The sequence below is a fragment of the Heptranchias perlo genome, chromosome 43 (assembly GCF_035084215.1).
Source record: "Heptranchias perlo isolate sHepPer1 chromosome 43, sHepPer1.hap1, whole genome shotgun sequence".
Taxonomy (NCBI): Eukaryota; Metazoa; Chordata; class Chondrichthyes; order Hexanchiformes; family Hexanchidae; genus Heptranchias; species Heptranchias perlo.
The window spans coordinates 4,664,998-4,680,552 of record NC_090367.1 but is presented as its reverse complement, the minus strand read 5'-3'; the positions used below and the strand labels follow the sequence as shown (position 1 = coordinate 4,680,552).

Genomic DNA, 15,555 nt, shown 5'->3' with positions numbered 1-15,555 from the left:
TGTATTATGAGTCTCCAAATGTCCTGCTACTACTTCCTTAATAATGGATTCTAGCATTTTCCCAATGACAGATGTTAGGCTAACTGGTCTATAGTTACCTGCTTTCTGTCTCACTCCCTTCTTGAATAGGGGTGTTACGTTTGCAGTTTTCCAATCCGCTGGGACCTTTCCAGAATCGAGTGAATTCTGGAAGATTACAACCAATGCATCCACTATCTCTGTAGCCACTTCCTTTAAGACCCTCGGATGTAAGCCATCAGGTCCAGGGGACTTGTCAGCCTTTAGACCCATTAGTTCACCTAGTACTTTTTCTCTAGTGATAGTGATTGTTTTTAGTTCCTCCCTCCCCTTTGCCCCTTGATTTTCTACTATTATTGGTGTGTTATTAGTGTCTTCTACTGTGAAGACAGATACAAAATATCTGTTCAATTCCTCTGACATTCCCTTGTTTTCCATTATTATTTCCCCAGTCTCATCCTCTAACGGACCAATGTTTACTTTAGCTATCCTCTTCCTTTTTATATACTTGTAGAAGCTTTTACTCTCAGTTTTTATATTTCTTGCTGTTTACTCTCAATTTATTTTCTCCCTCTTTATTATTCTTTCAGTCATCCTTTGCTGGTTTTCAAAGTTTTCCCAATCTTCGGGCTTACCACTATAGGGGATAGTAACAGTGTAAAAGGCAAAGAGGGGCAGGAATTCCTGAAATATATACAAAAGAGCTTTCTTGATCAGTGAGTTTCCAGCCCAATCAGGAAGGAAACAGTGCTGGATCTAGTTTTGGGGAATGAAGTGGGGAAGGTGGAGCATGTTTCAGTGGGGGAGCATTTGGGGAACAGTGATCATAATATTAAGTTTCGAATAGTTATAGAAAAATCAAGTGTAAAAATACTTAACTGGAGAAGGGCTAATTTCAGCGAGTTAAAAAGGGACCTTGCCCAGGTGGATTGGAATCATAAATTGGTAGGCAAAACAGGAATTGAACAGTGGGAGGCCCTCAAGGAGGAGTTGGTTCGAGTACAGAGTAGACACATCCCTACGAGGGGGAAGAGAAGGGCACCCAAAGCTAGAGCTCCCTGGATGACTAAAGATAGAGAGATTAAAATGAAACAGAAAAAGGGGGCCGAGTACAGAAATCGAAGATGAATGCGTTGCTGGAAAGATGGTGCAAGAGGGAGGGTTTTAGATTCCTGGGGCATTGGGACCGTTTTTTTTTGGGGGGGACCTGTACAAGCCAGACGGGTTGCACCTCAACAGGGCTGGGACCAATATCCTCGCGGGGAGGTTTGCTGGTGCTGTTGGGGAGGGTTTAAACTAGCTTGGGTGGGAACCTGAGCGTAGATTCAGAAGGGAGAAAAGCAGAGTTGGAAAAGGAAGGCAGAAAATTAGTAAGTGAGTTTGGAAGGCAGAGGATACAAAGGTTAGAAAATAGACAACAAAGGAGTTTGGCAGCGCTTAATGGTAAATACCTCAGTGCAAGGGGTCTAGTGAATAAGGCAGATATCTCAGCTATTACTGAAACATGGCTTAAAGAGGGGCAGGAATGGCAGCTCAACGTTCCTGGTTACAGGGTTTTCAGACGAGATAGAGAGGGCAATATTGGTTGAAGAAACAATTACAGCTGTGAGGGATGATATGTTGGAAGGATCATCAAATGAGGCCGTATGGGTTGAACTGAAGAACAAAAAAAGGGGCAGTCACACTGCTGGGAGTGTACTATAGACCCCCAAACAGTCAGAGGGAGATAGAAGAGCAAATATGGAGGCAAATTTCTGAGAAGTGCAAAAACAATAGGACAGTAATAGTAGGGGATTTCAACTACCCGAATATTAACTGGGATACAATCAGTATAAAAGGTACAGAGGGAGCAGAATTCTTAAAATGCATTCAGGAGAACTTTTTTAGCCAGTATGTAGCAAGCCCAATAAGAGGGGGGGCAGTTCAGGGAATGAAGCTGGGCAGGTGGAAGGAGTATCAGTGGGAGAGCATTTTGGTGATAGTGATCATAATTCAGTTAGATTTAGAGTAGTTATGGAAAAGGACAAAGATAGACCAGGAGTAAAAGTTCTCAATTGGGGAAAGGCCAATTTTACTAAGCTGAGAAACAATTTTAAACAATTTTACAACACCAAGTTATAGTCCAGCAATTTTATTTTAAATTTTATTTTATTGCTGGACTATAACTTGGTGTTGTAAAATTGTTTACAATTGTCAACCCCAGTCCATCACCGGCATCTCCACATCACGAGAAACAATTTAGCAAAAGTGGACTGGAAACAGCTACCTGAAGGTAAATCAGTGTCAGAACAGTGGGAGGCATTCAAGGGGGAAGAGAGTGAGGGTTCAGAGTGAACATGTTCCCACAAAGACTCCCAAATCGAGAGCCCCCTGGATGACAAGGAGCATACAGAGTAAGATAAGGCAAAAAAGGGAAGCTTATGTCAGATACTGAGAGCTCAATACTGCTTCTTATGTACTCTGTTTCCAGTGACAGAAGGGTCGGTAACCAGTGGACACAGATTTAAGGTGATTGGCAAAAGAACCAAAGGCGACATGAGGAAAAACTTTTTTACACAGCGGGTAGTCATGATCTGGAATGCGCTGCCTGAAAGGGCGGTGGAAGCAGATTCAATCGTGACTTTCAAAAAGGGAACTGGATAAATACTTGAAGGGAAAAAGTTTACAGGGCTACGGGGAAAGAGCGGGGGAGTGGGACTAATTGGAGAGCCGGCACAGGCACGATGGGCCGAATGGCCTCCTTCTGTGCTGTAACATACTATGATACAAACCTGTAATTCTCGACTGTTGTTCAGACATGAGGGAGGAGCGATCAGTTATTCCACTGGTTTCCAATGGCTTGCCTGAAAATTATGGACAATATTTAGATGACAGGAACCCATCCATACCTGTCAAATCACATTCAGACAGTTTGGACGTGTGCTCAGTTAGTCCTGGCTCATGGCTTTGGCCAGGTGGACAAGTCCCCGATGTTTCACACGTCAGGAAGCTTTCTGCGAGGCCAGAACATTTAACAAACAAATCATAACCCAAATTAGAGAGAGGTCCCTCGAGCCTCGGACCCTTCACATTGTCAGCCCCACAAATCTCAGGGCAAACGGGGAGAAACACTCCGATTTCCACCGTGCATTCCCATATTGTTTGAACATCTCAAACATTTCACACTATATTAGGTACCCTTCGACTTCAGTGCAGTCCTCACTATGTAGGCAAACTTCAGCAGCCATTTTGGCTGGTGTGGAATATGTTCAAGTGTCACAGTGATACAGCAGGGGCTGCTCTTCTGAGGTTCTGACTTAGCAGAGGGAGCTTTACTCTGTATCTAACCTGTGCTGTACCTGCCCTGGGAGTGTTTGATGGGACAGTGTAGAGGGAGCTTTACTCTGTATCTAACCCTGTACCTGCCCTGGGAGTGTTTGATGGGACAGTGTAGAGGGAGCTTTACTCTGTATCTAACCCTGTACCTGCCCCGGGAGTGTTTGACGGGACAGTGTAGAGGGAGCTTTACTCTGTATCTAACCCTGTACCTGCCCTGGGAGTGTTTGACAGGACAGTGTAGAGGGAGCTTTACCCTGTATCTAACCCGTGCTGTACTTGCCCTGGGAGTGTTTGACGGGACAGTGTAGAGGGAGCTTTACTCTGTATCTAACCCGTGCTGTACCTGCTCTGGGAGTGTTTGATGGGACAGTGTAGAGGGAGCTTTACCCTGTATCTAACCCGTGCTGTACCTGCCCTGGGAGTGTTTGATGAGACAGTGCAGAGGGAGCTTTACTCTGTATCTAACCCGTGCTGTACCTGCTCTGGGAGTGTTTGATGGGACAGTGTAGAGGGAGCTTTACCCTGTATCTAACCCGTGCTGTACCTGCCCTGGGAGTGTTTGATGCTGACATTTGGTGAATTAAATGGAAAGCGTTTCATTCACCAGAATTTTTTGAACACAAAACTGAATCAATGTGAGTATTTACCAGCATCCTCTTGACTGGTCTGGAGTGTCCTTAGCACCGACTGGTATGGCGTTGTTATGGGCGAATGGTGTGGGCTGGAGGCTGGTGACTGGCGTGGGGTGCTGGAGTACATGTAGTAAGGCGTCGTGTTACGAGACATGTTGGGCCGTCTCCGTGGGCTGTGTTGCTGCATCCGGTATGAGAATACGGACTGCATCAGAGGAGAGAGACACAGTTTAATTGCACTGGACCAAAAGCATTTCTGGGAAACTTTCTCGCGGTGATGTGGGAGGGTACGCGAGGTTCGGCCGTTTATCAAATACACATCCACTGTAGCCCCCACATCTCCTCCCCTGCACTGCCCCCACCCCCCGCCAGTGGCCCTGAGGTAATGCCTCCGCCGCCTCCGACCAATACGGACCATGGAGGTCCCGGCTGGGGTCTCCGCGCCGAGGGGGGGGAAATCGGCCGCGATGCCCCACGTGGTCGAATATCCCTCCATCGCGTGAGGGTGGGCCGCTTGGGGCGTACACCAGTGAGGGAGCAGACCCCCTTTCAGGAGAATTTGGGGGAGGGTTTAACCAAATCGGAATGATAGACCTGTCCCCGGTTATCCGAGGGCCCTGACTGTAACCCCGAATGACAGCAGTGGCCAAGCCTTGTATCTCCCTGGGTTGGTGTGGAGTTGGGCCCCATGTAACGTTTCAATCCCCGTCCCCAGTAATTCCCAGGTATCTCTGATTGGAGTGTTCTGATTTTGGATTTATAATGAGGCGTCAACAACAACAACTTGCACCTTTAATGTAAAACGTCCCGAGGTGCTTCAGACTAAATTTGGCACCGAGCCGCATAAGGAGATATTAGGACAGGTGACCAAAAGCTCGGTCAAAGAGGTAGGTTTTAAGGGGCGTCTTAAAAGGAGGAGAGAGAGGCGGAGAGGTTTAGGGAGGGAATTCCAGAGCTTAGGGCCCAGGCAGCTGAAGGCACGGCCGCCAATGGCGGAGCGATGGAAATCGGGGGATGGGCGAGAGGCCAGAATTGGAGGAGCGCAGAGATCTCGGAGAGTTGTAGGGGCTGGAGGAGGTTACAGAGATAGGGAGGGGGGGCGAGGGCCACGGAGGGATTTGAAAACGAGAACTCCAAACCTCCCGGCCCACAGAATTCAAACGGGGCGAACCAGCGAGTGGGACATAGAACGGCAAATAGGCTGAGGTTTTGGGGGTGATCGGGTTGGGGCTACGCAGGGTGCACAGGCTTTAATTGAGATCTTGGTGCTGAGTGGCTAAATTTGCAAGTCCCTTAGCTGCCCCAACGTGCCCCCCCACCCCCTTTGATGGCTCAGTGGATTCATGCACCACCCCATCTGGTACTGAGCTACACAGGTCCAAAGGCCCTGGGTTTCAACTCGTCTGCGTTGTGAGCTGACCTCAGCCGACAGGGGGTGCGATTGGCATCAGTGCCCCGGGGAGGGGGGGGCGGGGAGAAGGGGGGACAGAGATCAAAATCAGCCAGGATACCCGATCGCTGTCCAGTGACCCCTGTTCAAAAAGGTGAGCCTGAGGATATTGGGCTGGGCTGTGATTCCCTCCAGGGTAGAATAGGCTGCGTTCACATGTGAAGAACAGGCACTCGGGCTCCTGTGTAATCGTAGCCCAGAAAGAGTTAGGATGGGAAAAGGGAGAGCAGGCCCTGTATTTGGAGGGGGTTATAGTTAATACAGAGGTGCTTCAGACTAAATTTGGCACCGAGCCGCATAAGGAGATATTAGGACAGCCCCACAAATCTCAGGGCAAACGGGGAGAAACACTCCGTTTTCCACCGTGCATTCCCATATTGTTTGAACATCTCAAACATTTCACACTATATTAGGTACCCTTCTACTTCAGTGCAGTCCTCACTATGTAGGCAAACTTCAGCAGCCATTTTTAATAAACATTGTTAATAAACTCGCAGAATGGGCTTGTAATCAGCAAATGAATTTCAATATAGATCAGTGTGAGATGGTGTGTTTTGGTAGGAAGAATAAGGAGACCACATACTGCTCGGATAATAAGAGTCTGAATGGGATGGAGGAGCAGAGGGATCTCTGAGTACAGATTCACAAATCACTAAAAGTAGTGACGCAGGTTAATAAGGTCACAAAAAAGACAAATCAAGCACTGGGGTTCATTTCTAGAGGGATAGAATTGAAAAGCAGAGAAGTTATGTTAAACTTGTATAGAACCTTGGTTAGACCACACTTGGAGTATTGTGAACAGTTCTGGTCTCCATATTATAGAAAGGATAGAGAGGCACTGGAGAAGGTGCAAAAAAGATTCATAAGGATGATACCAGAACTGAGAGGTTATAACTATCAGGAAAGGCTGAACAGACTGGGGCTCTTTTCTCTAGAAAAGAGAAGGCTGAGGGGTGACCTGATAGAGGTCTTTAAAATAATGAAGGGGTTCGATAGGGTAGACGGAGAGAAGGTGTTTCCACTTGTGGGGGGAGACCAGAACTAGGGGGCCATAAATATAAGATAGTCACTGATAAATCCAATAGGGAATTCAGGAGAAACTTCTTTACCCAGAGAGTGGTGAGAATGTGGAACTCGCTCCCACAAGGAGTAGTTGAGGTGAATAGAATAGATACATTTAAGGGGAAGCTCGATAAACACATGAGGGAGAAAGGAATAGAAGGATATGCTGATAGGGTGAGATGAAGCAGGGAGGGAAGAGGCTCGTGTGGAGCATAAACACCGGCATGGACCAGATGGGCCGAATGGCCTGTTTCTGTAAACTCTATGTACTAGTCACTTCGATTAACCCCATTAGCAGCGATGGCCAGACACTCACTCACCAGCCTGTGTCCCCTTCCCATCCCCTGCCCTCAGCCCGAGTTTACTCACCCCTTCCAGCTCCCTGACTGGCTGCTGATTTGCGGGTGGTCTCGATGGCCGAGGCCAGAAGCCTCCCCAGACCCACTGCAGGTAGCTGACCAGCACGGTGACACACAGGAAGGTGAAGTTAGTGGCCACTCCGATAATGGCCGAAGTCACTGGGAAGCTGTACAGGAGGTACCTGTGGGAGAGGGAGAGAGGGACACAGACAATCAGAGACGGGGGAGAGAGAGATTTCAGCAACACAATTCACGTCCTTATTTTCCCCTCCCTCCCTCCCTCTCCCTGGGGTGTGGGTTCCACAGGCAGTGGTCGGCCATCACCTCACTCAATCCTCCACGTGCCACAGCCCAGGCGCAGAGCCCATTGGTGAGGGCAGCGGTTAAAACCGTTCAAGGAGTCACCTTGGAGCATTTGGCTTCACAGCTGGGTGCTCTGGAGCAGTACGAGCAGAGGCCTGGAGAGGGGCCCTCACCCAACTGGCAGTCAGGGTAAAACCTTCTGCCCCCTCAGCACTGTTCGAGGGAGAGCAGCGGCGGTTCTCCCCGGTGTCCTGGGGCCGACATTCCTGCTTCCACCGATTTTAAAATGAGAGAGAGTAACCAGTCATTAACCTCTCTGCTATCTGTGGGATCTTGCTGTGCACCAAGTGGCTGCTGCTGCGGTCGCCTGCGCTTCAAGATAATCCTTTAAATCAGCCTCCATCCCCCCCGCCCCCCGATCTCCCGAAGGAGACGGCCATCGCTGGGGTAACCGACTGCCCTCCGGCACCCCATCCCACGGTGCGCGAGCTGAAACGACGTGGGCGGGCTATTTGACCGTGTGGGGCCCCACGGCCCAGCCCAAACCGGCCCTTGCTGAGCTCTGGACGCACATTTTGTGGAGGGAGTCACCGTAGGAGGGGAAGGATCTGGACTTGCGGGCGAACACAGGGCCGCGATCGAGGCAAGAAGTCGTAAGGAGAATATATTTCGTCTCTTGCTGTGGTGATCCCAGGTCTTCCTGGGATTGCCGTGGCTGAGTGTATTCTCAGCTCTATCTATCCTGCTCTCTCTGTGTTCATCCACAATTACTCCTCCTCCCCCCGCACCCCACTTCCCCACAGAGCAAATATCCAAGGAACCCCCCCCCCCCCGATTGCCAGCCAGCGATTCCTGCCAGGTGGACAGCGCACCTGGATCTCGGGCTCAGGCAAGAGCAGGTTCAGGCTTGGCTGCAGTGCCCTGCGTGGTCGAATAGCCACAAATCGTCGCGTTCCCTCCTCCCTAGCCCAGGGTTGCCGAGGCTAACTGCCTCCCTCTTTCTTGCGCGCGCGCACGCACACACACACACACACACACACACACACACACACACACACACGCGCGCGCACACACACACACACACACACACACACACACAGTGTTCAGTGAACCTGCTCAACCACCTTTCCACGGACTCCCCGTCAATCTGCAGTGCCGTACAGCCCCACATCTGCCAACTCGCTCGTCGGCAAGTACGATAGACAGTGCCAAAACTTTACCTTATTCCCGTAAAGTACGCGCGGATCTGTAACTGCGCCTTGTAGATTTCGATGCGTTTAGTCTGGATCTCGATCACGGCCCCGATCGTCGGAGTGTACTGTACGAAGAAAAGCAGAGAATCAGAACCCCGCCACCCCTGGCACGATACCCAGCAGGTGCCAGCCGTGGCTCAGTGGGCAGCACTTGGAGTCTCGGAGGTCGTGAGTTCGAGACCCACTCGAGACATTCGAGCACAAAATCCAGGCCAACGCTCCCAGTGCAGTACTGAGGGAGTGCTGCACTGTCGGAGGTGCCGTCTTTTGGACGAGATGTTAAACCGAGGCCCCCGACTGCCCCCTCAGGTGGATGTTAAAGATCCCACGGCCAATATTCCGAAGAGAAGGGGAGTTCTGCCCGGTGTCCGGGGGCCAATATTTATCCCTCAATTATCTGGTCATTATCATATTGCTGATTGTAGGAGCTTGCTGTTAATTGTATCCATATGATTTATATCAATTAGTGTTAATGGTATTAATTGGGGACTCTCTCGCAGCCATTTATAAGAGCTTATCGAGGGTGTGGTGTATGTAACGTGGAGCTCTGTGAATAAAGGCTTGGAAGCAACTGAAGATCAGGCTCTGGTATTTTATCCTTCACCTCCTGGCCATACAATTTATTACACTTGCTGTGCGCAAATCGGCTGCTGCGTTTCCTACATCACAACAGTGACTACACTTCGAAAGTACTTCATTGGCTGTAAAGCGCTTTGGGACGTCCTGAGGCGGTGAAAGTGAAGGAAGAAAAGTTTGGATCTTCTATGATATAGATTATAAACGAGTATCTGGCATTGCTCCGTTAGCTGACATATTTTACGCAGCGAGTTGTTCTGATCTGGAATGCGCTGCCTGAAAGGGCGGTGGAAGCAGATTCAATAACAACCTTCAAAAGGGAATTGGATAAATACTTGAAGAGGGAAAATTTGTAGGGGAAAGAGCAAGGGAGTGGGGCTAATTAGATAGCTCTTTCAAAGAGCTGGCACAGGCATGATGGGCCGAATGGCCTCCTGCTACGCTGTATGATTCTACAAAAGGGTTTCTACTGGCAGCGGATTTGGCAGTGATCATTAATCATACGCTGAAAGCATTGGGTGTCAGTGTGAAGCAGTTATTAATAAGGCCAAGTGGGTATGGTGTGTGGGCACTGGGCTACAAATCAGAAATGGTGCAGATCAATGGAGAGGCCAATTCTGGAGTCTGGCTTTGGTCACCCAACTTTACAAAGGACACTTGGATTGGAAAGGATTCAGCGAGGAGAGAGCAGGGTGATTCCTGACCTGAGGGGACCGAATTATGAAGAGAGGCTCTAGCGGTTAATCTAATTGCTGCTGGGAGGGGCATGGCCATTGAAAGCATCAGGAGGTGGGGGTAAACATAGTAACTTAGACAATAGGCACAAGCCTAGAGCAAGGTTAGACACACATCCCACATCAACTCCCAAAGAACGTCAGAAATAGGAGAAGGAGCAGGCCATGCGGCCCTGACTCGAGATCAGCCCGAACCTTTCAAACAGGAGCTGGATCGACGTGTGCTGAGGTGGAGGGATTGAGGGTTCGAGAGATATGAACAGCACTGCTTGATGTCTTTGCAAGGAGCGGGTCGGAGAAAGACCATAGTGTCCTTAATGTGAGGAGAAAGACCATAGTGTCCTTAATGTGAGGAGAAAGACCATAGTGTCCTTAATGTGAGGAGAAAGACCATAGTGTCCTTAATGTGAGGAGAAAGACCATAGTGTCCTTAATGTGAGGAGAAAGACCATAGTGTCCTTAATGTGAGGAGAAAGACCATAGTGTCCTTAATGTGAGGAGAAAGACCATAGTGTCCTTAATGTGAGGAGAAAGACCATAGTGTCCTTAATGTGAGGAGAAAGACCATAGTGTCCTTAATGTGAGGAGAAAGACCATAGTGTCCTTAATGCGAGGAGAAAGACCATAGTGTCCTTAATGCGAGGTGGGGGGGGAAGGAAGGCTCTGACAGAATCACCATCCGTGGACTCTGAATGGAGGGAGCCTCATGGATCAAACGGCCTTTTTGTGCTCCCCACAGCCCATTCTTATCTATTCTACGCTGTACCGAGCAGAACTGAGGCTGCTGATGCTGAATGGACAATCCCATTCCTCACAGAGTACACCACTCCCACCCCACCCCACCCACCACCCCACACCACACACCACCCCACCCCCACCCCACCCACCACCCCACCCCACCCACCACCCCACCCACCACCCCACCCCACCCACCACCCCACCCACCACCCCACCCCACCCACCACCCCACCCACCACCCCACCCCACACCACACCACCCCACCCACCACTCCCACCCCACCCACCACTCCACCCCACCCACCACCCCGCCCCACCCCACACCCCACCCAACACCACACCACCCCACACCACACCACACGTAATCCAAGGAGGTTTTAGTGAGCAGACTTAGCGGTTCCCTTCTCCCCCTCCTTACCGAATCCTCTTTATAGTCCGAGTAGAGCTCGATCTCCACAATCTGTGTCTGCTCCGCCATCCCTGTAAGAAAAAGCGGGGCGTACAGGAATGTGTCCAGAATCTGCAGCAACCAGGATTTGTAATGTAACATTGCCTGATGGGAACAATACACAGGGTGATTACACATTACACACACAGGTTACACACACACACACACACACACACACAGGTTACACACACACACACACACACACACACAGGTTACACACACACACAGGTTAGACACACACACACACACACACACACACACAGGTTACACACACACACACAGGTTAGACACACACACACAGGTTAGACACACACACACAGGTTAGACACACACACACAGGTTAGACACACACACACACACACAGATTACACACACACACACACACAGGTTACACACACACACACACAGGTTACACACACACACACACACACACACACACACACGTTACACACACACACACACAGGTTACACACACACACACACAGGTTACACACACACACACAGGTTACACACACACACACACACACACACACACACACATGTTACATACACACACACACACAGGTTACACACACACACACACAGGTTACACACAGGTTACACACACACACACAGGTTACACACACACACACAGGTTACACACACACACACACAGGTTACACACACACACAGGTCACACACACACACACAGGTTACACACACACACACGTTACACACACACACAGGTTACACACACACACAGGTTACACACACACAGGTTACACACACACAGGTTACACACACACAGGTTACACACACACACACACACAGGTTACACACACACACACACACACACAGGTTACACACACACACACACACACACACACAGGTTACACACACACACACACACAGGTTACACACACACACACACACAGGTTACACACACACACACACACAGGTTACACACACACACACACACACAGGTTACACACACACACACACACAGGTTACACACACACACACACACACAGGTTACACACACACACACACACACACACACACACAGACACACACACACACACAGGTTACACACACACACACACACACACACACACACACACACACAGGTTACACACACACACACACACACAGGTTACACACACACACACACACACACAGGTTACACACACACACACACACAGGTTACACACACACACACACACACAGGTTACACACACACACACACACACAGGTTACACACACACACACACACACAGGTTACACACACACACACACACACAGGTTACACACACACACACACACACAGGTTACACACACACACACACACACAGGTTACACACACACACACACACACAGGTTACACACACACACACACACACACACACAGGTTACACACACACACACACACACACACACACACACACAGGTTACACACACACACAGGTTACACACACACACAGGTTACACACACACACACACACACACACACACACACAGACACACACACACACACACACACACACAGGTTACACACACACACACACACACACACACACACACACAAGGTTACACACACACACACACACACAGGTTACACACGCACACACACACACACAGGTTACACACGCACACACACACACACAGGTTACACACACACACACACACACACAGGTTACACACACACACACACACACACAGGTTACACACACACACACACACACACACACAGGTTACACACACACACACACACACACACACACACACACACAGGTTACACACACACACACACACAGGTTACACACACACACACACACACACAGGTTACACACACACACACACACACACAGGTTACACACACACACACACACACACACACAGGTTACACACACACACACACACACACAGGTTACACACACTCACACACACACACACACAGGTTACACACACACACACACAGGTTACACACACACACACACACACACACACACACACACACACACACAGGTTACACACACACACACACACAGGTTACACACACACACACACACACAGGTTACACACACACACACACACACACACACAGGTTACACACACTCACACACACACACACACAGGTTACACACACACACACACACACACACACACAGGTTACACACACACACACACACACACACAGGTTACACACACACACACACACACAGGTTACACACACACACACACACACACACACACACACACACACACACAGGTTACACACACACACACACACACACACAGGTTACACACACACACACACACACAGGTTACACACACACACACACACACACAGGTTACACACACACACACACACACACAGGTTACACACACACACACACACACACAGGTTACACACACACACACACACACACAGGTTACACACACACACACACAGGTTACACACACACACACACACAGGTTACACACACACACACACACAGGTTACACACACACACACACACAGGTTACACACACACACACACACAGGTTACACACACACACACAGGTTACACACACACACACACACACACACACACACACACACACACACACACACAGGTTACACACACACACACACACACACACAGGTTACACACACACACACACACACACACAGGTTACACACACACACACACACACACACACACACACACACACACACACACAGAGGTTACACACACACACACACACACACAGAGGTTACACACACACACACACACACACACACACACACAGAGGTTACACACACACACACACACACACACACACACACACACACACACACACACAGGTTACACACACACACACACACACACACACACAGAGGTTACACACACACACACACACACACACACACACACACAGAGGTTACACACACGTTACACACCACACACACACAGGTTACACACACACACGTTACACACAGGTTACACACCACACACACACACAGGTTACACACACGTACACACACGTTACACACACGTACACACACACACACACACACGTACACACACACACACACACACACAGGTTACACACACACACACACACACACACACACACACACACACAGGTTACACACACACACACACACACACAGGTTACACACACACACACACACACACAGGTTACACACACACACACACACACACACACACACACACACACACACACACACAGGTTACACACACACACACACAGGTTACACACACACACACACACACAGGTTACACACACACACACACACACACACACACACACACACAGGTTACACACACACACACAGGTTACACACACACACACACACACACACACACACAGGTTACACACACACACACACACACACACACACACACACAGGTTACACACACACACACACACACACACACACACACACAGGTTACACACACACACAGGTTACACACACACACACAGGTTACACACACACACACAGGTTACACACACACACAGGTTACACACACACACAGAGGTTACACACACACACACACACACACAGAGGTTACACACACACACACACACACAGAGGTTACACACACACACACACACACACACACAGAGGTTACACACACACACACACACACACAGAGGTTACACACACACACACACACACAGAGGTTACACACACACACACACACACAGGTTACACACACACACACACACACACACAGGTTACACACACACACACACACACACACAGGTTACACACACACACACACACACACAGGTTACACACACACACACACAGGTTACACACACACACACACACAGGTTACACACACACACACACAGGTTACACACACACACACACACACACACACACACACACACACACACACACACACAGGTTACACACACACACACACAGGTTACACACACACACACACACAGGTTACACACACACACACACACAGGTTACACACACACACACACACACACACACACAGGTTACACACACACACACACAGGTTACACACACACACACACAGGTTACTCACACACACACACAGGTTACACACACACACACACAGGTTACACACACACACACACAGGTTACACACACACACACACACACACACACACACACACACAGAGGTTACACACACACACACACAGAGGTTACACACACACACACACACACACACACACACACACACAGAGGTTACACACACACACACACACACACACACACAGAGGTTACACACACGTTACACACCACACACACACAGGTTACACACACACACACACAGGTTACACACACGTACACACACACACACACACACAGGTTACACACACACACACACACACACACACACACACACACACAGGTTACACACACACACACACACACACACACACACACACACACAGGTTACACACACACACACACACACAGGTTACACACACACACACACAGGTTACACACACACACACACACAGGTTACACACACACACACACAGGTTACACACACACACACACACACAGGTTACACACACACACACACACAGGTTACACACACACACACACACAGGTTACACACACACACAGGTTACACACACACACAGGTTACACACACACACACACAGGTTACACACACACAGGTTACACAC

At 49.3% G+C, this 15,555-nt stretch overlaps 1 protein-coding gene across 2 annotated transcripts in view; it reads right to left on the bottom strand.

The window, feature by feature from the left end:
• The window catches only part of bscl2 (BSCL2 lipid droplet biogenesis associated, seipin), a 73,620-nt gene that overhangs the window by 6,238 nt on the left and 51,827 nt on the right, over positions 1 to 15,555 (bottom strand). Inside the window, exons 5-9 of one of the 2 annotated variants that reach the window (XM_067975657.1) lie at positions 10,861 to 10,995; positions 8,363 to 8,460; positions 6,850 to 7,021; positions 3,984 to 4,173; positions 2,790 to 2,861 (exon numbers count right to left, since the gene is read on the bottom strand). In XM_067975657.1, the coding sequence (XP_067831758.1) occupies positions 2,790 to 2,861; positions 3,984 to 4,173; positions 6,850 to 7,021; positions 8,363 to 8,460; positions 10,861 to 10,995 (667 nt within the window). The remainder of the gene's footprint in view (positions 1 to 2,789; positions 2,862 to 3,983; positions 4,174 to 6,849; positions 7,022 to 8,362; positions 8,461 to 10,860; positions 10,996 to 15,555) is intronic. The other variant, XM_067975658.1, reaches the window with a different exon arrangement.